This window comes from Alosa alosa, chromosome 7 (genome assembly GCF_017589495.1).
Source record: "Alosa alosa isolate M-15738 ecotype Scorff River chromosome 7, AALO_Geno_1.1, whole genome shotgun sequence".
In the NCBI taxonomy this organism is placed as follows: Eukaryota; Metazoa; Chordata; class Actinopteri; order Clupeiformes; family Clupeidae; genus Alosa; species Alosa alosa.
Window position 1 is genome coordinate 7221845 of NC_063195.1, and position 27500 is coordinate 7249344.

Genomic DNA, 27500 nt, shown 5'->3' on the forward strand with positions numbered 1-27500 from the left:
AGAATAATTTTTTCATCATGTTTACAAGGCTGGAAGTTCAACAAATATAGGTCTACTTTATTACATTAATACACAGGATTAGATGTTAAAATCCCTTGTGCCAAAATCCAAGGTAAAAAACACATTCAGAAGCCCCTGCTCAAGTTTAACTTTAAAAAGCACACTACCCACAAATCCGCCAACAAATGGTCACAAGCACAATACAAATGGCCCATCCAACAGCAGTAGCCTATATAGTATGCGGCATGTCATTGGGGATATCAAGTGGGCACCCTCATTCACAGATGTTTCGTTAAGTTAGGCCCACGACACCTCATGAAGGCTTAACAGTGAAACCAGCGTCCTGGAGACACTCCCCTCCATGCTGCCACCATATTACCACATTGAAATATCCAATACCCAAAATACTCTTAACCAGCCCAGGCATGGTCAAGGTTGGCCCGTCCCGTTGATGTGGACTGAACCATAACCATAAAAAACCTTGGCCAACCAACCTAGGCACAGCCCATCACAAACACAAAACAAATTAGCCAGTTAGCTTGGCCGGTTAGCTTAGGCCCCATCCCAAACACAAAACAAATTAGCCAGTTAGCTTATGCCCATGCTGCCACCATATTACCACAACAAACATCCAAATACCCTTACCCAAATACCCTTAACCAACCTAGGCATGGTCTAAGTTGTGATTAAAATAGTTAAATAAAAAATATTTCATTCATCAATCTTATTCAATGACCTAATGCCATCATAACATAGGCCTGGGCTCCAGGAAAGAACAGTTTATGTTTAACTTATCTAATTTTGTGTTGGTCATACTATAGAATAATAAATTGCTTGTCTTTGTTGAATAAGACATAAGATAAAGAGCTTAAAAATAATCGCATATCGCAATCGCAATATTGGTGAGAAAAATCGCAATTTTTAGATTTTTTTCCAAAATCGTTCACCCCTATGCTCAAGGGCACTTCAGCCGTGCCTACTGATCGGGGTTTGAACCGGCAACCCTCCGGTCACAAGTCCGAAGCGAACCAGTAGGCCACGGCTGCCCTGAAGCACTGGTGTGAAGTCGTACGCAAGTAAAGATGAGCAAGGTTACCTGTGCAAGTTCACATAAGGACACCGACAAAGGCAACAATGTCCTTTTGTATCCAAGCCAATTAACAGAAGAATTGTCAGATATCTCAATGAACCATAATGACATCAATAGATGTTAAGGTGTTGAGTGTGTTTGAATTCCCTTCCTTGTAGCATCCTTTCCTGCATTGCACATGGGGAGAAGTTCACCTTGTTTAATTAAATAACAATTATATTTCCTTATTAGCTGCATACTTGATATTAAGGCAAGTCAAGTTTCTCACATACTGGAAGTTCAAGATATACAGCCTTATGATTTTCTTTTTCAGTTCTACACTGGACTTGAACTACGAAATTCGGCACAGATACACAATTATGATTTTGGCCTATTGATTATAATGTGGTTAATTGTAAGTATAAGTATATTTTAATCTCTGCATTTATCCCAATCCGTGAATTAGTGAAACACTCAGCACACAGTTAGGTGAAGCACACACTAATCCCGGCGCAGTGAGATGCCTGCAACAACAGCAGCGCTTGGGTAGCAATGAGGGGTCGAGGTTCGAATCGGCAACCCTCCGGTTACAAGTCCGAAGCGCTAACCAGTAGGCCACGGCTGCCGAATTGAAAGCTATCGGTCAAATTCAATATCAAAATGTTTCACTTTGGCCTTTTATGGGGTATGTATTGGCAGACAGCCCTGGTAACTTACAGTTGTCGTTGACACACCTGTTCGCTTGACTGCCGCTGCAAAGTAGCCTGTGCATTGGCATTCTCCATGCGTGTAGCCTGCGTGTCAGATAACCCTGACGTTTCTTGTATTGTCGTGCTGGCTGTCGGAATGATCAGCAGTACAAGTTCGCTAAAATATTGGTGGGCACAATTTTGTCATCTTAAAATTTTGATTAGGACTAGTCCTTAGCGTCCCATCCTAAATCTACGCCCATGGACAGAGCTCAACGGCACGCCGAGATCCATGTTCCCAAGGGATGACAGTTGATCGCTACCAAAGTTTTCTACGCACAAAAATGGAATGTTTTTCAAATTATGTTTTAATTTGAGAAACTCATAGAAGGCAACAGACATTTCACTAAGGAGAGGCATTTGGAAAAAGTGAGGCTAAACCTAGGCTACTGTTGTGTCTAATGTAGCTTACCTCAAGTAACGTCCAAGTTCGCTGCACCGCGGAATGCCTTGTGTTATTTGGATGTTTTATGGTTTATCCCTTTCTCATACAGTCTGTGTTTTACGGTTTAACATTCTAGCAACACACCCGCGAACGCCTGCAACAGTTTTGTGTGAATCGGCTCTGGAAAGCCCATGGGAAAGCCTATACATTTGAGTTCCTCGTGGTTGACAAACCAACCACAAAACTATGCATTAGTGCCACCGCCTGGAGCGGAGTTGAACTTTCCAGGAATCTGGAAAATACTAGGCGGGTCAATAAAAAAACACCTAACCTCAAAAAAATTGATACAAAAGGTTTTTCAACTGATTATGATACATTTAGATGTACTTAATAACATATTAAAATCTAGTAAAATCTGACCCCAGTAAAGGGGTAATTTTCAAGATGGCGTCCAAGATGGCCACCAGAAGCTAATTTGGGATATCTGAAGCATTAATCAGCCTAGGAAAGTGTTTTTCGTGTTTAATCAGATTTAGAGGTCACTGATTCATATATGTCACACTAAAGTATCAGTTCATAATTTTCAAAGACTTATAATTTTCAAGACTGCATCCAAGATGGCCACCAGAAGCTAATTTTGGCTTAGTGACCACACGCTGCACAAGCACCAGAGTCCGCGGAAGAGACCAGCTCTCCTGCTGCTGGTCATTCACATAGACTTTATAAATAAGTTGAACTACATCGCTGTAGCATTCTACATTCTGATGGCATGAATTTAAAACACATGTTGTTGTCATGGTGACGGTTCTTCATGAGTTGATATGTGTAGAGTAGGTGCCTACTACATTATGTGCATAATCATGCATTTACTTGAAATGGGTGATATTTTAAACTTGAGCTCTGGTGTTAATCTCAGGCATGTTTTAGGAAGTCTTTAAGTTCAAACATAACCAACTATCTTAAATAATAATAAAACAGCATTTTATTATTTTCAGCTCCAGTTATTTTGTAATTATAGGTTCTTTCTTTATAGGTTATATATTTTCCCATCCACAGGTTTCTAATATATTTTGATATGAGAGAATGTCCTGTCTTAAGTTGCATTTTATCTTTGTGAAAATATTATATTTATAGGCTATTCTCTACTGCAGTAGGCCTATTGGCTACTAAACACATGATAGCCTAGAAAAATCACAGTTAGCCTATTATATTGGCACAGCATAAACTATAAGATTGTCCCTGAGAGTTTGTCTGCAAATTCAATAATTTTACTGGAATCAATTTAACTTTCATTAACCCTTGTAAGGTGTTCATATTTTTGTTACACAGCCAATGTTCCCGGTCTGGTGGACCCACCACATTATTAGGCTTTTAAATCAATATATCCCAGGTGCTGAACAAAAAAGTGAAGTTTTTTATGAAAAAAGTTTGCACACTCCTTGGTACTCTTTTTTTGAGTTTTTTTTTTTCTTATGATTTGACAGATAACGTTTCGACCTTGGAGTGAAGTGAATCTGAGGAAGACCACAAGGTCGAAACGTTATCTCCCAAATCATGAGAAAATGTCCCAATAATATAGAGTTATAGACATAGAAAGTGCTTGAAATGTAACAATTTTGTAACTTTGTTTGGGTATAGCAGGTGCAGAAAGACAACATCTCCACACACAGAGACACAGACACCCACATACTGTATACAGCAGGCCCAGTTAGGAGGTGGACACAGTTAAGCAGCAGCACCTACAATTATTACACTCGGAGGCAGTAGACCCGAACACCTCCTATGGAACAGTTGTGTGTAGGGGTGTAACGTGTGCCATTAGTTATTTCTATGTTTTTCACAGAAAATGAGCCAAGGACAATGAGTTTGAATTAAGACAAGAGAAATAATAAGAAGTATAGTTTTTCTTTAAGCAAACATTGAAAACGGCTACGATCTAAAATCGCTTTTGACAAGGAGCGGGACTGGCAAAAGTAGTAACACAAAAAAGAATTAATGATAATTTAGCAGTCTATACAGCAGAACTAATTGCTATTTTAATGGCGCTCTCTTGGGCTGAGAGTAACAGGCCAAGAAGTTTAGTAATTGCTTCAGACTCAGCATCAGCTCTGATGAGTATTCAGAACATAGATTCACAATCTAGACAAGACATTGTTATAGAAATTGTCCAAATGGCTAGTACATTAATTAAAGCTGGAGTCAATGTTGGACTTGTATGGGTTCCTGCCCATAAAGGAGTAACAGGGAATGAGTTGGCTGATAAGTATGCAAAAAAGGCAACAGAAATGGAGTACATAAGTTTAAACATTAAGTATAGTAAAGCTGAGGTGAAATTAATCATTAAAGGAAAGATAAAGGAGAAGTGGCAAGTATTGTGGGATAATGGTCAGACTGGTAGGAGATTTTATAATATCCAAAAAAAAGAGTGGGGAGTAGAAGTACTTGCAGAAATACACAGGAGGAGAACATAATTTCAAGAATGAGATTTGGGCACACAGGGTTAAACAGTACATTATTTTTAATGAAAAAACATGCTGATGGGAGGTGTAGTGTATGTAACACTAGTGATGGGGACGAGACCGCCTATGCCGAGTCCGAGACAAGACCGAGTCTTTGAAGGGTCGAGACCGAGTCGAGACTGAGTCCATTGGTTTTCAAATACAGTCGAGTCCGAGTCAAGACCGAGTCTTTGAGGAAGCAAGTCCGAGTCGAGACCGAGTCCTTTAGGAGTCGAGACCGAGTCGAGACCAAGACCATAAAAACATGTCAGTTTTCATATTCATGATTTAATATCACCCCAATTAATAATCAACAGTTAGGCCCATGGAATTTCACCATTTTATGGGCAAGGCCACTTGGCCTTCAGTTGGGCATATTTGGTGGGGGGCACAAAGGCCACATGTCAGGGCACCAAGGCCAAAATTAACTATACAGTAGTGGGCTATAAAAATAATCAAAGTTGTATTTAGCCTATTCACAGCAGTAGACCTGCATCACTGTATGAAACATTACAAAAACATGAAACATGACATATTACATAGAACTGTAAATCATCTGATCATCTAATATTTAGATGTCTAGGCTATATTTAATATTTATATTTATTTTATATTTGGCCTGTTATGGAATCATGTATTGAACAATTTAAGCACAGCTCAGCTTTAAGAAACTCAAATAGCCTAGATGCATGCTTTTTTTTTTGATCATTAAGACTCCTTTCACAAACTCTTACTCAGCTGTATATCCTCTGATTTTAATATTTACCTATATCTAGGCAATATTTGTAACATTTATTTTGTATTTGGCCTGTTATAAAATCATGAAGAACGATTTAAACACATTTTGAAACACTTTGGGCACCAAGGCCAACATAAGGGGCAAAGACGCGGGCAGCCGTGAAATTTCATTTTCATTTTTTTTATATGAACATAAAAAAATGCGCTGGTCTCGAGGACTCGGTCTGAAATTACGAGTCCTTCTCCTCCCACTGTGGTCCGAGACCGAGTCAAGACCGAGTCTTTGAAGGAACAAGTCCGAGTCGAGTCCGAGAAAGCAAAAATTGGTCAGAAATCGGTCTCGAGTCCGAGACCGGACTCGAGTACTACATCACTGTGTAACACACAGGATACCATAGAGCATGCTATTGAAGAATGTACTAGATATAATAATGAGAGGCAACAGTTAATCCAGCAGCTAGAAGATGAAGAGATACCTTTGAAAGTAAGGGATATTTTGCTAAGGAATTCTGGTGATTTTTGTTTTGGGGTTTTCTTTTCCTTTTTTAGAAGAACAGGTTTAATAAAGAAGATTTAAGTGTAGGGAAATATTTTATTCAGACCCACACTCCATTTCAGAAGGTGGCGGTAATGCAACCAGACGTTGTTTGCCAACCGCCATAAAAAGAAGAAGAAGAAGAAGAAGAAGGGACTGGCGTGACGGCGGTCCTAAAAGCGAAAGTAAATAGTCCGACTCCGCGACAGTAAGTTTGTCTTGTATCGAGAGCACACAGTTTGCAGCCTAAGGTAAGAAACCTACTATTTAATGTGTTCATATTGTCATTCACTTTACGTTTTCGGTATGTGGAATATCTGGAATAAACAAATGACAATTTCGTTGCATGAACTTTGACGTTTTCGCCGGAGATTTCCACCTTTAGGGTAGGCATGGCCTACCTAACAAACCGCTAGTAAATGCGGGCTTGCTAACATTAAATGTAAGCTAGGCTACTGAATAGATCATATTTCTTAATTTAACTCCATAGTAGGCTAGCATAATAAGTCGAATATTATGGAATCAACAACATCGTCGTGCGTAACTAGGTTAGCATAGCCAGAGAATGTCTAATAAGGGGAGAACTGCCACTCTCGGAAAACTTCCGGTTTCTGAACTGGTTGCAGTTCCTTCTGTGGTTCCACATGAGGGCGCTCGTCCACGAGTGCAGAATGCATGGAGGTCTATGGAGCTGTACCCCTCAAAATCCACTTTTCTCGGGATATAATTTTTTTTCAAGTAATTTGAATATTGTATTCGAAAGGGGAGGCAAAGAAAATACACTTGGTGGAGTATTATATTTTTTAAAGTCACTTAATTGTTCTAAAAAGCCTTTCAAACATGTCAATGATGTCACTCATTAGCACAATGCTAGCGTGTTATGGGCAACAACGACCCAAACTGTAAGAAATCAAAAGGACATAAGTACTCGTTCATTCAACTTTTGACCTATAACCCATGTTGAAGTTATACAAACTATAATCAAATCTAAGATTTGTCAACGACAATCAGGTGAAAGAGACAAATTTAGCCGTCTAGCTCCATTGACTCCCATTCATTCTGCACTCATGGAGATCGCCCCCAGTGGAAATCTGGTGGAACTGCAACCAAAATTCGGTACAATGGGGAGTGGCCAGGCTCTCCGTAGACAGGCTCTGGCATAGCCTACTACCAGAGAGGGTTAAAGCGGAGCGAGAGGCGCAAACGTTCGACAATTTCCGCGTTCGATTATTGCAAGGGAACGGGGTCATAATCTGTAAGTTTTTGCAGACCAGAGTAAGCCCTTGCTGCACTAATGTCAATGGAGACTTGTGGAATTTTACTTAATAAATTGGTCATTGTGTGTTTTCTGGATTTGTTGAGGTAACATTTTGGAAAAGTGTCATAATCTGTAAATGTTTGGAATCATTTCAAGCCTAAAAGTGTAATTTTTTAGTGTTTGGAACAGTATAATAAAATAACTTAATATTAGACCATGCTGCTGCCAGTTACTGTCCAGTTGTTTGCATGCTAGCTAGCCTCTTATCTAAGGTAACAAGATTATAGACAATGATATTGTGAACACAATTATGTTTATCTGTTCTTATTGCTTATTAAGAGAGAAAGTTTATTTAGTGACGTAAGGTGACACTCCCACTTATGCAGACTGGAACTGTCCGATTTTGCTCCCATAGTAACGAATTACATTGCTCTATCTTGCTAGTAATCAAGGATCTTTGCTACTACTACAGGCGCTAGCCTTTGACCAGCAAGGACCACTTCAGCACTTCATAAAATTCTCATAGTTTGAGAACTTTCAATTATTTGTAGGATATTCACAACTTGAGCTGTGTATGCAAAGACACAGAATTCAGAGTTCACACATATTTTAATAAAATATACTTTTGGGACTCCCTGCCAATACTTTTGGGAATGCAAACGTTTTTTTTATTAGTATTATTCAATTTTACACTGATATGGCATGATGACAATATAAACACAGCTAACAATGGTATTAAATTGCAATAGCCTATGATTAAATGTAATAGAATATTCAACTAAGGTAGACTGCTGTTGTTCACAGCACTAAGCTATTTATGGTTACTGATATAGAACTACTCCGAGTCTCTGGCCCTCTCTTGGAGCCAGGCATAGTAAGCTGGCCCTCGGAAGAAAAAGTTTGGGGACCACTGCTTTTGGGTAACGAAATTGTCCACACCAATACTTTAGCGAAGTCATTCATATTATTTGTTTTATTGTGAAGTCGTTTATTCCAATGCATCCTCATAAAGTGTAGCTTCAACAAGTTCTCCAACAAGTTTAGATATGCTGTCATTTGATTGGCTGAAGCAGGTGTGTTGACAATGATCTCTGCCAGTAGGATACCTCAAGAAAGGCTAACACTTCAGATTAGTGTTCCCTTTGTCCTTTAGCATGCACATTTCCCTCCTATCTAGTGGATCAGCTAGGCCTATACACCAGATAAAAGAGATGGTTGTAGTAAAAATCTGGATGAATGTGTGTGTTGTGTTGTGTATGTTAGGGACCTTTAGTGTCTGTCAAGGGTCAACCCTGGAACAGTCATTGGGGCTTACATGATTTTAGGGTCCCCATCTATAGTATGCAGTGACGCATGAAACAAGATGTTAAGCTGCATATGTCTCATGTACATTCCCAGAGAGACTCTCCCACTGCTGCTAGGATGAGTGGCTCTCAGGAGAGAGAGGAGGCTGCAGGTCCCAGTACGAACCCCAGACTAGAGTCTGCTGCACACAGCTGTGTGCAAAAAAGCAGCAAACCAACACACTCTGATGGAGGGTAAGTTAATACCACATCAGTACACATCATACCTGTCCCCACACACTCTGATGGAGGGTAAGTTAATCCACAGATACAGTACACATCATACCTGTCCCCACACACTCTGATGGAGGGTAAGTTAATCCACAGATACAGTACACATCATACCTGTCCCAACACACTCCTACACACCTAAACACATACACACAGACTTATACCCACACACACCCCATCTCACAGACCTTTAGACACACACACACACACACACACACAGAGACAAACACCTACACACACACACACACACACAGACACACACAGACACACACACACACACACACACACACACACACACACACACACAGAGACACACACACACACACACACACACAGAGACAAACACATACACACACACACAGACACCACACACACACACACACACACACACACAAACACACACACACACCCCATCTCACAGACCTTTAGACACACACACACACACAACACAACACACACACACACATGTACACACAGAGACACACACACACACACACACACACACACACACACACACACACACACACACACACACACACACACACCCCGACCTTTAGACACACACACAGACAGACACACACACACACACACACGCACACACACACACACACACACAGACACACACATACACATAGACAGAGACAAACACCTTCACACACACACACACACCCCATCTCACAGACCTTTAGACACACAGACACACACACACAACACACAACACACACACGTGTACACACAAACACACACAGACACACACACACACACGGAGACACACACACACAGACACACACACACACACACACACACACACACACACACACACACACACACACACACACACACACACACACAGACACAGAGACACAGAGACACACACACACACACACACACATGTGCATGCACACACACACACACACACACACACAGGCAAATACATACACAGAGACAAATACCTACACACACACACGCACACACACACACACACACACCAACTCACAGACCTTTAGACACACAGACACACACCTACACACACACACACACACACACACACACACACACACACACACACACATACTTATACCACACACACACACACACACACACCAACTCACAGATCTTTAGACACACAGACACACACACACACCTACACACACACACACACACACACACACACACACAGACTTATACCTATACACACACACACACACACACCAACTCACAGATCTTTAGACACACAGACACACACAGACACACCTACATACACACACACACACACACACAGACACACACACAGACACACACACACACACATACACACACACACACAAATGGATGAACTAAAATGGAGCACATATTGTTGTAATATTACTGTAAGTGTCAACAAATGCAATTATCCACTGAGGAATGAGTTGTTATTCAGTTTCTTGTGTCTCCTTATGTAACCAGACCACAGACGCACAGACCTCCATCTCCAGTGCCCAGCTAGATAGATAGATAGATAGATAGATAGATAGATAGATAGATAGATAGATAGATAGATAGATAGATAGATAGATAGATAGATAGATAGATAGATAGATAGATAGATAGATAGATAGATAGATAGATACTTTATTGATCCCCAGGGGAAATTCAAGGTCTCAGCAGCATACAGACAACACAAACACATTCTTTAACAGCAGAAAGAATAATTAAAGTATATAATATAAAAACACAACTAAGCAATAAGGACAGTAGAAGATAAAGAATATGCTAAATATACTAAAATACAAATTATACTAACTATTACTTAATCTAAATCAATACTAAAAAATAGTATCCACATAGTGGTGATTAATCAATCAGAGGCGCTTGCAATGACTGAGGCAGGGACTGAGCCTGTGATTCTCTGTGCATAGTAAGGTAAGGTAAGGTGCTCTGTCTGAATGAGTGTCATGGTGATAGTGCAATGGTGATAGTGGTCATGGTGATGGTGCAAATGAGTAAGTCCAGCAGTGCAACACGCAGAAATAAAGTAAAGTAAAGTCTATATATTAGTGCTGTCAAACAATTAAAATTTTCAATCACGATTAATCGCTGAATTCCTATAGTTAATCACGATTAATCACATATTTTATCGCATGATTAAAATTATATTATTTTGCATTGCTGAACTTTCCAGGAGTCCATATTAACAATATAAAGCAATTATTGTGTATCTTGATTATGATTCAAATGAAAGCAAAGCAAGTTACTTCATTAACTTAACTTAATTAGTGCACTGCCATTTTATAGGCTTAGGCTACAGTCTATGGTGCACTGTCACTTGCCACACACATCAGCACCGAAGTTTTTAACACGCAAACACTGGATGAACAATGGATTTTTATGGAGCGCAAGGTCGACCAAATATAACTGAATCGCGGATTTACACGGGCAGAAAAGTGTGATGCTGGTGTGCAGAGTTGTATTGAAAAGAATGGAATCTAATGTACAGTAAATGAATGTCAAAAGCAGAGTGCATCGCACTAATGTGTCGGCATCGGTGTCCACAGCAATTTAAAACACCATTCAGCTGACCGGAGTTCAGAACTGCGTTGGTGTTTATTATCTGAATCTACTCTTTGGCGGCTCGTAAGCCCAAACAAGTGTGTGCAGCATGCCTTTTACGTAGCCTACTAAAGGTGCATCATAAAGATAGGCTACATTTAATCTGCATCACGCCCCATTTTAGTGGAAAACAAGTTAACATTTATATCATTGATTTTCACTGAAGACAGCTAGCCTAATCACACCTTGATGTTACATCTAGTTATTAATTTACAGGCCATTCAATCATTTTACTAACAGGGCAGTTATGAAGAATTATGTGTATGTAACTTACTGATGTCTAAACTATGTACATTACAACCCATTCAGAACAGAACGTAGCTACACTTACCATATCCCATGTAAAACGGTTAGGTTGCTAGCTAGCCAACTGTGGAACTTCAGTATAACAGGCATAGCCAATTATCTCACCTAGTTGTAGGAAAAAGGCTACGTTCATATTACAAGTGATAGAATGAATGTGTGACTTATGTTTAGTTGATGTTATGACATGTAACGTAAATGACATGTAAGCTTGCCAAACTTGTAGTCAGCCACGGGCAGTTTGCCTGTACCTACATTCGTGACACTCCTGTTAGTAGGCTATAAACTGGAAAGAGCATAATGGTCACATTAATCCCATAAACACACAGATAACTCTTACACCAACCTTATTTTGTGCCTTTTATTCACGTTTGTTTCAAGATTTAGTAAGTATAAGCCCTTTTCGCTCCCCACTTTGATGCAGCATAGGTTTCCATTATCCAAACAGCTCCTTTTCCCCTAAAAGGGGGGCGTGTACATGCAGCACGGTCTAGCTAGATCCAGTGTAGTGTTGTAGTTGTTCTAACGTTACTACTGTAGTTGTTGCAACAGCATGTGAAAAAACTACAAAGTTTGTTACACCAAAAAGAACGTTAATCTCGTGATAAAAAATTGACGCCGTTAAAATAGGTTTACGTTAACGCCGTTAATAACACGTTTAACTGACAGCACTACTATATATCTATATATTTAACTATTTTAAGAAAAGGTATAAGTGTGGCCACAGTTCGGCTGTGGCATGGAGGGAGGGGTTATGCATATGTGCTAATGTGCTAATATAGCATGCAAACAGTGAGGCATAAAGACAGTGGTAAAAGTGGCTAGTGGACAGACAGTATCCAAACATGGAGGGGGTGAAGAGGCAGACAGACTATGCAGAGAAGTCTATCTCTCCTCTTCCCTTAAGTGAAGCATTGAACAGTTCAATGGCCCTGGGGACAAATTACTTTCTCAGTCTGTCTGTTGTGCAAGGCAGTGAGCAAAGTCTCCAGCTGATCAGGCTCTTCTGCTTAACAATAGTGCTGTGGAGTGGGTGACACTCATTGTCCAAGATGTTGATCAGTTTGTTCAGAGTCCTTTTGTCAGATATTGAAGTGATGCACTCCAGTTCAGCTCCTACTACAGAGCCAGCTTTCCTTACCAGCCTGTCAAGTCGCCCAGCATTCTTCTTCTTTGTGCTTCCTCACCAGCATACTACTGCATAGAAGAGGACGCTGGCAACAACAGACGGGCAGAACATCCTGAGGAGCTTGCTGCACACATTGAAGGACCGCAGCCTCCTCAGGAAGTACAGCCTGCTCTGTCCTTTCTTGTAGAGTGCATCAGTGTTGGCTGACCAGTCCAGTTTATTGTCCAGGTGGAGACCCAGATACTTGTAGGTGCTTACCACCTCCACATTGACCCCATCAATGGAGACTGGTAGCAGAGCGGGCTTAGACCTGCGGAAATCCACCACCATCTTCTTGGTCTTTGAAGTGTTTAGTTGAAGATGATTGAGTTTGCACCACTGCACAAAGTCCTCCACCAGGCTCCTGTACTCCTCCTCTTGCTCGTCCCTGATACACCCCACAATTGTAGTATCATCAGAAAACTTTTGCATGTGGCATGACTTGCTGTTGTAGCAGAAGTCAGATGTGGACAGGGTGAACCGGACTGGAGAAAGCACAGTTCCCTGTCGCGCTCCGGTGCTGCTGATCACAGTGTCAGAGAGGCAGTTCTTCAGTCTGACGAACTGTGGTCGCTTGGTCAGGTAATATGTAATCCAGGTTACCAGGTGAGCGTCCACACCCATCTGCAAGAGCTTGTCTCCCAATCTGAGGGGCTGGATGGTGTTAAAAGCACTTGAGAAATCAAAGAACATGATTCTCACAGCACTTTCCCCTTGTCTAGGTGAGAATGTGTCCTGTGTAGAAGATAAGTGATGGCATCGTCCACGCCCACTTTCTCCTGGTATGCAAACTGTAACGGGTCTAGTGCATGGACATGCATGATTTCTTCCACCTGGGGTCTGAGCATACCTAAGACCAATCGCTCCATTGTCTTCATCACATGTGATGTAAGAGCGACAGGTCTGTAGTCATTAAGCTCACTAGGGTGAGTGTTGCACTGGTATTGAGGTGGCGGGGGCTGGGGAATGGTGGACAGACCACTCCCATTGGAGCTGGAGCAGGGCAGTCAAACCTGTTGTAGAAGTGGTTCAACTGGTTCGCCCTGTCCACGTCCCCCTCCACAGAGCTGCTGTTCTTCTTCAGGCCAGTGATAACCTTCATGCAGTCCCATGCCTCCTTCAAGTTGTTTTCCTGCAGCTTCTGTTCCACCTTCCTTCTGTAGTCCCCCTTAGCTTCCTTCAGCTTGAATTTGAGTTCCCCTTGCACGTGCCTCAGCTCTACCATGTCCCCCTCTCTGAACGCCATCTTTTTCCTGGTAAGAAGGGTCTTGACATTGCTGGTTATCCAAGGCTTGTTGTTGGGAAAGCAGTGTACAGTTCTGGTGGGAACAACAATGTCCATGCAGAAGTTCAGGTAGTCAGTTGTGCACTGTGTGACCTCATCTAAGTCCTCTCCATTCTGTAACACACTCCAGTCAGTGCACTTGAAGCAGTCTCTCAGACCCTCATCCACTTCAGGTGTCCACTTCCTGAAGGTGCATGTGGCAACTGGTAGCATCTGTACTTTGGGCTTGTACATTGGCTGGAGATGAATGAGGTTGTGGTCTGACTTTCCCAGTGGGGGGAGGGGGTTTGCACTGTATGCATCCCGCACGTTTGCATACATGAGCTGTGTGTCCATGAAGAGTGATCGGTCCAAGGGTGATATGCCCCAATTCAGCAGTGAACCAATTCCATCTGGTCTAAAGTGAGTAGTCATCAGTCTGTAGACATGTCAGTCACAATTCAACATGACGAGTGATATGAAGGAGCAAAGGAACACACACACACACACACACACTTATACAAACACACACCCCAACTCACAGAACTTTAGACACACACACACACACACACACACACACACACACACACACACACACACAGACACGCGTGCACACACACACACAACAGACACACGTGCACACACACACACACACACACACACACACGGACACAGACACACACATACACACACATGCGTGCACACTAGTGTTAATTTTGTCACCTATTTTTAATTTAGTCTTAGTCTTAGTCTTGTGACGAAATGTCCTTTTTAGTCTTTGTCATATTTAGTCATTCAAATATCATTTTTGTTAGTCAAGTTTTAGTCGACTAAAAGTCTCATCATTTTAGTCTAGTTTTTTAGTCATAAGAAAACTAAAGGTATCTTAGTCTTAGTCAGTTTTAGTCAACGATTTTAGTTTTTTTTATAACAAATTATTTCTGATTACCATTTCAGTCAAATAGTGTTTCACACATCTCAATTTTCCAACAATATTGTGTGTCCACAGGGCTACTCGTCTGTTATAATTATTCATTCTGATTTTTGTCAGTCAGTATGTTTCCATGCACAGGTAAGTCGAGCTACAGTTATAGCTCGGCTGGGATTTGACCATAGACAGTAAAAGATTTGACTGGACCACTGTCATATTCAGAGACCAGTGTTTCTCAAAGTGTGGTCCGGGAATCACTGGTGGTCCTAAGCTATCTCAAGTGGTCCGTGAGCAGACGTGGTAAAATATAATATAGATGAGTTGTTTGCAATATTGAACCAACTTGTATGTAAAAAAACAGTTCTGCAACACTGTCTATGTAAGATATGCCAGTTTAAATCATACAGTATGAATCCACACAATAAGCAAAGTGCAAAGACAATAAGCAAGGTGGTTCAGTGAGTAGGCCTATAGTGTAGACTAATTATAGGCTACTGTTAAAGTAGGCCTAGGTCTAATCTTTTTTTTTTTTAGCTAGGGTTAGTTAAGTGGTCCTGAAACTGAAAAAGTTTGAGAAACACTGTCGTAGACCAAAGTATTAATGTTTTACTCCCGCCTCGCTAGATGGCTTATATGCTTCAAACACAACACATTCCCCCAAACAGACTCTCCATCTTAGCCATAGCTAACTTGCTAGCTTAACTTTGCATCATCAGTCTAACTAGTTAAATAGTTGACATTACATGATGAACATTTTCGCATGGACATTCTGGTGGATGTTAATTTGTATGAGAGAAGCTTCAACTTCTGGGTATGTAGCATTGTGGCATAAAGCTTAGGTAGTTAGTTGGTAACTCTGGCAGAAATCCAGTGTTCTTGTTCCATGTAGTTTCGCGGTTGCAGCCACAGGGTTGCAGCAACATGATTACATTACATTACATTACATTACATTTGGCTGACGCTTTTAACCAAAGTTTACTAACAACATGGTAAACAGTAAGTTTTAGAACAATTCTCACAATTTTAGGACAGTTTAAAAAACATTAGAGTACAGTAAGAATAAGTGCCGGGTGAGTGCTGTTTTTAACAGTTACTTGTCAGTTTAAAACGGCTGGTGAGTGCTAGGATCAGTAAGACTTGTTGTAAGTGTTGCTATGAGAGTAGATGTTCTCTAAAGAGCTGGGTCTTCAGGAGTTTTTGAAAGTGGAAAAGGATGTCCCTGCCCTTGTAGGAACTGGCAGTGTGTTCCACCAACGAGGAACAACAGATGAGAAAAGTTTGATTGGCTTGAGCGCACCGGGTGGTAGAGCTAGACGCCGCTCGGCCAGAGGGAGCGAGCGGTCTGGAGGTAGTGTAAGTCTGTATGAGGGCATTCAAGTAGGTGGGAGCAGAACCGAGACTACTTTGTAGGCAAGCCGCTAGAGACTTGAATTTGATGCGGGCCGCCATAGGTAGCCAGTGTAGCTGGATGAGCAGCGGGTAACATGTGCCCTTTGGGTTGGTTGTAGACCAGGCGCCGCCGCTGCTCTGGATCATCTGAAGTGGTTTCACTGGGCGCAGGCTGGGAGACCTGTCAGGAGGGCATTGCAGTAGTCGAAGTCGCGGAGATGACTATTGCCTGAACCAGAAGTTGGGTAGCATCTTGAGTCAAGTAAGTCCTGATTTTCCGTGATGTTGTAGAGTGCAAAACGGCATGACCGGGCTTAATTGAGGCAACATGATCTGAGAAGTTTAGTTGGTTGTCAAGAACAACTCCTAGATTTCTTGCAGTCCTGGTCGGTGAAACAGACAGGGAGTCAAATTTGATGTTGATGTCGCGGGTGTATGGTAGGTTTAGCTGGGATGACCAGCAGTTCAGTCTTTGAGAGGTTCAGCTGGAGGTGGTGTGCCTTCATCCATGTAGCTATGTCTGAAAGGCAATCCGAGATCCGCGGCTGAAACCAGGGGGTCGCCAGGTGGAAAGGACAGATAGAGCTGTGTGTCGCCTGCATAGCAGTGGTATGAGAAGCCGCGGCGAACGGATAATCTGTCCCAAGGAGGTGGTGTAGATAGCAAAGAGGAGGGGGCCCAGCACTGAGCCCTGGGGACCCCTGTGGTGAGATGGTGAGGTGCGGATAGCTGACCAAGCCATGATAATGCTAAACGAAAGGCCCTGTGAGGTAGGATTCAAACCAGGAGAGAGCAGAACCGAGATTCCCATGTCAGCGAAAGTATAGAGAGAAGGATACGGTGATTAACCCGGTCAAAGGCAGCCGATAAGTCAAGCAGAATGAGTACTGATGACCGAAAGCGGTCGCCCTGGCTTCTTTTAAGGCTTCTGTTACAGACAGCAGAGCCGCTTTCGTAGAGTGGCCGCTTTTGAACCCAGACTGATTTGGATCCAGAAGGTTGTTCTGTGAAAGGAAGTCAGAGACCTGTTTGGAGACTGCTCGCTCAATGCCTTTGGATAGGAAAGGCAGTAGTGAGACAGGGCGGTAGTTCTCGAATTTGAGCAGGGTTGAGAGAAGCTTTTTAAGTAACGGTGTTACCCGGCCATTTTGAACGCTGTTGGAAATGTGCCGGAGGTTAGCGAGGCATTGATCACATGTGTGATAGCTGGAGCGATGGTCGGGCTGATGGACTGAAGTAGGCTCAGAGGGTATAGGGTCCAGCGAGCATGTGGTAGGACGGCTGCATGTCAGGAGTCTGACACTTCACTCGAGAGAGGCGGAATGCTGAAAAAAGATGTTCCAGCAGTCCCTAGAGGTTGTAGGAGTGCGGTATCTGAGTCAGATGCATTGAGTGGGCATGTAGAGAATTGACTGCTGATTGCCGCCACTTTGTTTGTAAAAAAATGAGGCGAGGGTATCTGCAGTAAGGCTGGATGGAGGAGGAGGCAGCTGAGGGTTGAGTAGCGATTTGAAGGTTGAGAAAAGTTTTCGAAAGTGTCTGTAGCGCTTGTTGATTTTGTCATGGTAGAAAGCAGTCTTAGCAGCAGTGATGCTGGCTGAGAAGGAGGTCAGGAGTGTCTGGTAGTTTTTGAGGTCGCCAGCTAGTTTGATTTGTGCCATTTCCTCCGCCGCTCTGAGTTTGGTGCGCCGCGATCGGAGGGTATCATTTAGCCATGGATGAGAATGTTTGGATCGAGCTGGCCTTGTGGTAAGAGGGCACAGCTCGCCCAGACACGCAGGTCAGTGTGGAGCAGAGCGAAGTCAGTGGTTTCATTAACCTCCAGAGAGGAGAAGGTGTTGAGTGGAGGTAGACCGAGGCAACCACAGAGGAGAAGTGCGCTGGAGACAGGTTCCGATGTGGCGGGGCGAACGTGACCATCGGGCTGAGGAGCCGGAGGCTGTTCTGACAGGCTGACGCTGAACTGGATGAAGAAGTGGTCAGAAAGATGGAGAGGCGCCACCATGAGGGTGTCTGTGCTGCAGTTCCGAAAGTGAAGATCAAGTCAAGCTCTTTGCCAGCTTTGTGAGTCGGGTGGGCTTTGAACCAGTTCGAGGTCAAAGGAGGGACCAGGGCCAAAAAGTCCGCTGAGCCTGGGGCATCTAAGTGGGATGTTCATATCACCGAGAACAAGAAGCTGACAGTCATGCTCAGGGATGGAGGATAGCAGAGTGTCAAGTTCGCCAATAAAGTCGCCTAGTTGGCCTGGAGGGCGGTAGATGACCAGCACGTAGAGTTTTGCTGGGGCGATCACTGTGATGGCATGGAATTCGAATGAGACATATTTGTTTGAAGGCAGTAGCGGGTGAATTTCCATTTGTTGGAGATCAGCAGGCTCGTTCCGCCCTCGGCCCAGATAGGCGAGGGGTGTGGGATAGTGTAAGGTTAGTGGAGAGTGCAGCCGGGTGGCAGTGTTCTCTGGTTTGATCCAAGTCTCAGTGAGAGCAAGGAGTTCCAATGAAAGGTGGTTGGCATAGCCAGCTATGAAGTCGGGTTTTGTTGACTGCGGATTGACAGTTCCACAAGCCCATGGAGAAGGAGGTTTCTGTCGGTGAGGACCGCTTAAGTTCCTGGAGGTGAAGGGATTTCTGCCCCTTTGACATTTCTGCCCCTTTGGCATGATGCCGCTTTCTGCAATGGCCGGTGATAACAGATATGGTGGAACGCACATTTTGCCTTTTGTCGGTGCCTGTGCTCGTGAACTTGCACAGGTAAACTTGCTTGTCTTGACCGCGGTCCGCCTTAAACGAGGCTGGTTGAAACGAGGGCTGCCGCTTATGCTGCCGCCTTCAGCAGCAGCCACTATTTTTATTCTGCTAGGAATTGCATGCAGCTGTCCTCCTGTCTCACTAATGATGCATCAGCGTAGACCGCCTCTGACGCTCGCGACAGCTTAGATTGTTCAAAAAGGGTGTTAATTACTGTCAACTGAAAGTCCGCCAGCCACACCGACTGAAACTCACAGTTTCAAGTAGCCTCCTCCCTCAGCTGTTCCCAAACGCCCAGAGTCCAATTCTAACAATTGGAGAGGATTTGGCCAGTAGTAGCCTATGTGTTCTTGCTTTCTCTCCCAACTCACTGCAGTTGTTGTCTGATTACCTGAGAGGTGTCCGATATTATAAGGAGCTAGTCACGCCTGATCCCGCCTCTGACGCTCGCAGACAGCTTAGATTGTTCAAAAGGGTGTTAATTACTGTCAACTGAAAGTCCGCTTGCCACACCGAACCGAAACTCACAGTTTCAAGTAGCCTCCTCCCTCAGCTGTTCCCAAACGCCCAGAGTCCAGCTTTCTCTCCCAACTCACTGCAGTTGTTGTCTGATTACCTGAGAGGTGCTCCTATTATAAGGAGCTAGTCACGCCTATAGACAGAGATTGTCAAAAGGGTGTTAATTACTGTCAACTGAAAGTCACCGACCAAACTCACAGTTTCAAGTAGCCTCCTCCCTCAGCTGTTAGGATTGTTCACAAAGGCTAGGGTTTAGCCTATGCATTACAGTGGGTCCCAGTTAAGTTTGGACGGGTTCCTTCAGGAATCACGCACCCCATTTTCTCAGCAGAAATGGCACAAACTGCAGTTGACACAAACAACCACAAGGTGTCACTTTGAGTTCTGCCACTACTATTTTTTGATGCGATCTGACTTACTGCAGTCTCCTGCTCAAACAAAATGTGTGCTAAGTTAATTTTTGATAACGGTTCACTAACTTCACGCCGATAGAAAATTGTAAATAGCCTGATGGCATGCAGCTAATGGGATACTGTGCATAGTTGGGAAGGTATGGTGAGCCAATTTGGTGTGATACACATTACTCACACACAAGGGAAGTTTTCTCGCGTTGTTGAGGGACTGATGTGCGGCCGCTCAAAATCCTCGCACCCGGGCCGATGTTTGACATCCCTGTTTTAGAGAGAAGGAGAGAGGAGAACATTATTAAACTTTGACTAACGCTTTGATGTGTCGATGTTTTGACTTTTAACATAAACGTTAGTCAAAAGTTTAATAATGTTCTGCACCTTTTACTCAAAGAGCTGCACCGTCTCTCCTTCTCTCTAACATTTTGGCTTTTGGCTAAAATCATTTGAGTTTCACTAGTCACATGTTTTAATAAAGCAACACTTGTTATTGAACTAATAACAGACGTCGGTGTCGAAAATTGACTTTATTTTTCCATACGGAGAAATAACAAATAATATGCAGAGTCTAACCAAGGTCAATCTTGCCAAAAAAGCCCTCAAACCTGAAAACACATGAGGGAAAAGTGCAAAACATCACAAAACTAACTAAACTAACACGCGCATATTTTTATATATTACTCCCCGTATGCGCTCATTATAAAGAACGTTTAACGTGTCCCAAAAACAGCTATCAATTAATCACCAAACGTCTTATAAACAAGTATTGCCAGGAGCAACACCTTGCAAAAAATGATAGCAATAGGCCTAGACGTTTATATGGCTCTGCTCCTGCCTAGATTCGAACTCAGAACTGCCTGAAAGTTGCAGACCTGTTCTGGAAATACATGCATTAACCCACTCGACCATCAGACAACGCTATCTGCTTCGAGTAGGCCACTGGTTGCTGTGGCACAGTCTTGAGTGACCAAAGACCAACTCACAGAACTTTAGACACACAGACACACAGACACACAACAGACACACACACATGTGCACACACACGCACACAAACACACAGACACACACACATACACACACAGAGACACACAGACACACATACAGAGAGACAAACACCTGCACACACACACACACACACACACACACACACACACCCCGACCTTTAGACACACAGACACGCACACACACAGACACGCACACACACACACACACACACACACACCGACCTTTAGACACACAGACACGCACACACACAGACACGCACACACACAGACACGCACACACAGACACGCACACACAGACACGCACACACAGACACACACATACACAGAGACAAACCCCTACACACACATGCGCGCGAACATACACACACAAACACACACACACACACACACACACATACACACAGACTTATACCTTCTGTAGTGTCCATTTTTATGTCCAAGTTCCATGGGCCGCGAACAATGTAGAGCCAGGTTGGATTAACGCACCTCTTTGTTTAGCTTGCAAGAATGATTTATTGTCCGTGTACAAAGCATAATCATGAATGAAAAAGTTGTTAATTAGTCCATATATATGATCATAACGAAAAACTGTTTCTTAAGTGTTAGTAAACTAGAGAGTGGTACCCCACACACACCCCAACTCACAGAACTTTAGACACACAGAACACACACTAACAGACACTGCGTGCACACACACTCACACACACACACTGTGTCTTTAAACTGGCAGATAAAGTCACTGCATTTTAAAGCCAAGCTTGATTTGTGGGGACGACAGAGTGGACCGGGTGTATTTGATATGTTCCAAACAGTAGTGGGGGTTTTGGGAGAGACTGAGGCAGGGCCCTTTCTCTCGGCAGCTGGTGTAGCGATCACCTTGTTGCAGCTTTCAAATGAGTTTGAGCGTTACTTCCCATCCTCCAAAGATCCCGGCAAACCAATGAGTGGGTCCATACCGAACCCATTTGTCAATATCCCAAATAGTCCTAACATGTCAGCGAGGAGGAAAAGCAGTTGATCGAATTGCAAATGACGGTGGTCTTAAGAGTGTCTATAAGGAAACCTCTCTCTGGGTTTTGGATCAAAAACAAAGCAGAATATCCCGAGATAGCCGTAAAAGCTGAAAAACGTTGCTACCATTTCTCACCACCTAAATGCGAGGCGGGGTTTTCGCAATGACTGCAACTAAGACCAAATTCGCGCAATCGACTGGACATTTCAAACACACTGAGGGTGTCACTGTCTGCCATCATTCCATAAGCAGGGCTCCCACTGATTATATTCGTAATGCACGTTTAGTTATCATGTTTTTTCCCATTTTTTTGTTAAGCATGTTCACACTTATAGATGTAGCTTCAAGTTGTTCAATATCAATATCAATATTCATGGTTCATATTGTTCAATCTTCACTTCAAGCTCACGTTTTTCACATGTTTAAGAGATCGTTACCTTCACTGTTCATACATAACTGGAGCTAGTTCTTTTCAAGTAATGCATGCACAACACATATGGAATATGGAACCCCCGAACCCCCCCGCTGGTCCGTGAAAAAAAAATAGGAATCAAACCGGTCCATGGTACATAAAAGGTTGGGGACCCCTGCTTTAGACAAACACCTACACACACATGCGCGCGCGCACAACACACACACACACACACAGACTTATACAAACACAAACACACACACACACCCCAACTCACAGAACTTTAGACACACAGACACACACACACACACACACACACACACACACACACAACAGACACACATGCACACACACACACACCGTGCACGCACACACACACACACACACACACACACACACACATACACAGAGACAAACACCTACACTAGGGTGCATCCAATTTGAATGGGAAATTTTAATTTCAAAATATCAATTTGGCTGGCATTGCATTTTGTTCCAATTAACATAAAAATGACTTTTGCACAGTTTTGAGTAATTCCATTGAGATTTAGGGGTGCCACCTAACACATGAACTTTGGCGAAATTTTGAAAAATGTGCAATTTTTAGTCTAATTGCCAAAAGTTGACCTGGAGTACAGTGTTGAGTACAGTGAACTTTTATACAGTAACATGTTCTATAGGGTTATCAAAGTAAAAGTTGTTTGTTTGCCCTTTGGGCAACTTGGGCATTTCTCAGAATTCAACTTTCAAGATTCTCCATTCACTGTCCTAAAGACAATATGAACGGAGGTCAATGGTACATGTTCACGTGGCCTTACCCTGAATTATGTGCAGGAGTGATGGATGTCGGACACACATATAAAATGTAATTGACTTTATTGTTAAACACAAAGGGCGATACTGACAAACTTAAAAGAACAAACCCTCTCTAGTCGCTAACTCGCTGACTAACAGGGCCTAATGGTAAGAGCTGACACTAACTGTTGGAGCCAAATTTAGTTTGAATTTGCTTTTTGGTTTAGACTCTTACTTTGCTTGAGATTTGCTGGCCTTCAGCTGGGAACTTTTATTTTGACATAGTCTTAAGTTACCTGTGCAGGTAAAGATGGTGTCTTCCACATGGTGAGCAGTCTCAGTTAGACAATGGAAGATGCCGTTTTGAAATAGTTCCAACTGAAAGCGGTAAAAACTATTATCCTATTTGATTTGAAGAAAACCCAGTTTTTTTGGAACTTATATTAGAGTTTATATTTTGAATGAACTTTTCCTTCGTGGAATACAATTTGGAATACCACTGTGTACCACCTGCTTGCCTGTCTGCCTGCCACCTACCTCTCTCCCTCCCTGTCTGCCTGCTTGTCCTCTGCTCGCCTGCTTACATTACATTACATTACATTACATTTGGCTGACGCTTTTTAACCAAAGCGACTAACAACATGGTAAACAGTAAGTTTTTAGAACAATTCTGACAATTTTAGGACAGTTTAAAAAAAACATTAGAGTACAGTAGAATAAGTCGTGAGGTGAGTGCTGTTTTAACAGTTACTTGTCAGTTTAAAACGGCTGGTGAGTGCTAGGATCAGTAAGACTTGTTGTAAGTGTTGCTATGAGAGTAGATGTTCTCTGCTTGCTACCTGTTTGCTTGCCTGCTACCTGCTTGCCTGCCTGTTATCCATCTCCTTGCTGCTTGCCTGACTGTGTGCCCTCTCCCTACCCGCCTGCTTCTTCTACAATCCTTGAACACAGGTATGAGCAACAGCCGGACACAGTGCGTTAAGATAAGCGTGTAATAACATACAGCATATACACTTTGGATTTAACCCTCACACTAACTAAACTCTGAACTTAACTGCTCAGTCTGTGCCAGAGTCTCTGCGCCACTGAGCAACAACACCAGGCAGAAAGAGAGAGGGAATGGAACCTGAACTCTGAACCTAGCCAGTGTGTCTCCCCCCAGATATGTCTCCCCCATCCGCCACCCAAGAGTAACCGTCCTATTCAGTGATTAGCTTGGGTTTGCAGCGGCAAAGGTTTGGCTGTTGGTTGCGGTCATGTTCAACTCACACACACACACAACAGACACACACATGTGCACGCACATGCACACACATACACACGGAGACACGCACACACACGGAGACACAGACACACACACACACACAACAGACACACACACATGTGCATGCACACACACACACACACAGAGACACACACACACACACACAGACACTCGCACACACACACACACACAGACACACACACACACACACACAGGCAAATACATACACAGACAAAAACACCTACACACACACACACACACAGACTTATACTTACACACACACACACACACACACACACACACACACACACAGTGAGTGTGAGAGATGAATTCTAAAATGGAGCACATATTGTTGTAATATTACTGTAAGTGTCAACAAATGCAATCATCCACAGAGGAATGAGTTGTTATTCAGTTTCTTGTGTCTCCTTATGTAACCAGACTACAGACGCACAGACCTCCATCTCCAGTGTCCAGCTGTGTGTCCATGAGGAGTGATCGGTCCAAGGGTGATATGCCCACATTCAGCAGTGAACCAGTTCCATCTGGTCTACAGTGAGTAGTCATCAGTCTGTATATATGTCAGTCACAATTCAACATGACGAGTGATATGAAGAAGCAAAGGAACACACACACACACACACACACACAACAGACACACGTGCACACACACACACACACACGCACACAGAGACAAACACCTACACTCACATACACACAGACTTATACCTACACACACACCCCAACTCACAGAACTTTAGACACACAGACACACACACACATGCACACACACACATGCACGCACACACATGCACGCACACACACACTTGCACACACACACAGAGACAAACACCTACATACACATACACACAGACTTATACCCACACACACACACACACACACACACACACCCCAACTCACAGACCTTTAGACACACACACACACATACACAAAGACAAACACCTACATACACATGCATGCGCGCGCACACACACACACCAGACACACACACATATGTGCACGCACGCACACACACACACACACACACACACCATTAGACACACAGACACACACACAAACACACACACACACATGTGCACAAACACACACACACACACAGAGACACACACACACACACACACACCCCGACCTTTAGAAACACAGACAGACACGCACACACACATGTGCACACACACACACAAACACACGCACACACACACACACACACACAGACACAGAAACACAGAGACACACACACACACACACACACACACACACACACACACACACACACAGACCTTTAGACACACAGACACACAGACACACACACACACACACACACATACACAGACACACACATACACAAAGACAAACACCTACACACAAATGCGCACACACACACACACACACATACACACAGACTTATACCTTCACACACACAGACACACACACACACAACACACACACACACTTGTGCACGCACGCACACACAGACACACACACACACACACACACGGAGACACGCACACACACAGACACAGACACACACACACACACACACACACACATTGACCTTTAGACACAGAGACAGACACACAGACACACACACACACACAGGCAAATACATACACAGAGACAAACACCTACACGCGCGCACACACACACACACACACATATTGACCTTTAGACACAGAGACAGACACAGACACACACACACACACATGCATGCACACACACACACACAGGCAAATACATACACAGAGACAAACACCTACACACACATGCGCGCGCAGCACACACACACACACACACACACAGAGAGACTTATACCTACACACACACACACACACCCCAACTCACAGACCTTTAGACACACACATACACACCTACACACACACACACACACACACACACACATATTGACCTATTGACCTTTAGACACAGAGACAGACACACAGACACACACACACATGTGCATGCACACACACACAGGCAAATACATACACAGAGACAAACACCTACACACACATGCACACACACACACACACACACACACACACACACACACACACACAGATACTTATACCCACACACACACACACACACACACACACACCCCAACTCACAGAACTTTAGACACACACACACACACACACACACACACACAGTGACTCACACACACACATATTGGACACTATTGACCTTTAGGGACACAGAGACAGACAATTATCCAGACACACACACACACACACATGTGCATGCACACAACCAGGTAAATACATACATGAGACAAACCTACACACACACGCAGACACACTGTTTGTCACAGAGACAAACACACACACATGCGCACACACACACACACACACACAGGTAAATACATACACAGAGACAAACACCTACAAGCGCACACACACACACACACGGAGACACGCACACACACAGACACGACGTACAAGACACACACACAGACTTATACACACACACACAACAGACACACACACACACACACTTATGTGCACACACACACACACAGACAAACATACACACAGGATAAACACACACATACACACACATGATACTACACACACACACACACACACACACACACACACACAGAGACTTATACCTACACACACACACACAACTCACAGACCTTTAGACACACACATACACACCTACACACACACACACACACACACACACGCACACACATATTGACCTTTAGACACAGAGACAGACACACAGACACACACACACACACATGTGCATGCACACACACAGGCAAATACATACACAGAGACAAACACCTACACACACATGCGAGACACACACACACACAGAGACTTATACCTACACACACACACACCCCAACTCACAGACCTTTAGA

The 27500-nt window shown here is 43.3% G+C and overlaps 2 protein-coding genes across 2 annotated transcripts in view; one reads left to right on the forward strand and one right to left on the reverse strand.

Annotated features, from left to right (window-relative positions):
- Nucleotides 1–2452, reverse strand: part of LOC125297355 (zinc finger protein 501-like) — a gene marked incomplete in the record, with an annotated part of 28059 nt that extends 25607 nt beyond the window's left edge. Inside the window, 1 exon segment of the mRNA XM_048247689.1 lies at nt 2231–2452.
- A 3687-nt stretch (nt 2453–6139) lies between these two features.
- LOC125297715 (flocculation protein FLO11-like) overlaps nt 6140–27500 on the forward strand; it is a 46748-nt gene continuing 25387 nt past the window's right edge. The window contains exons 1-3 of the mRNA XM_048248168.1: nt 6140–6225; nt 8631–8770; nt 25052–25165. Of these exons, the coding sequence (XP_048104125.1) occupies nt 8655–8770; nt 25052–25165 (230 nt within the window). The 5' untranslated portion in view covers nt 6140–6225; nt 8631–8654. The remainder of the gene's footprint in view (nt 6226–8630; nt 8771–25051; nt 25166–27500) is intronic.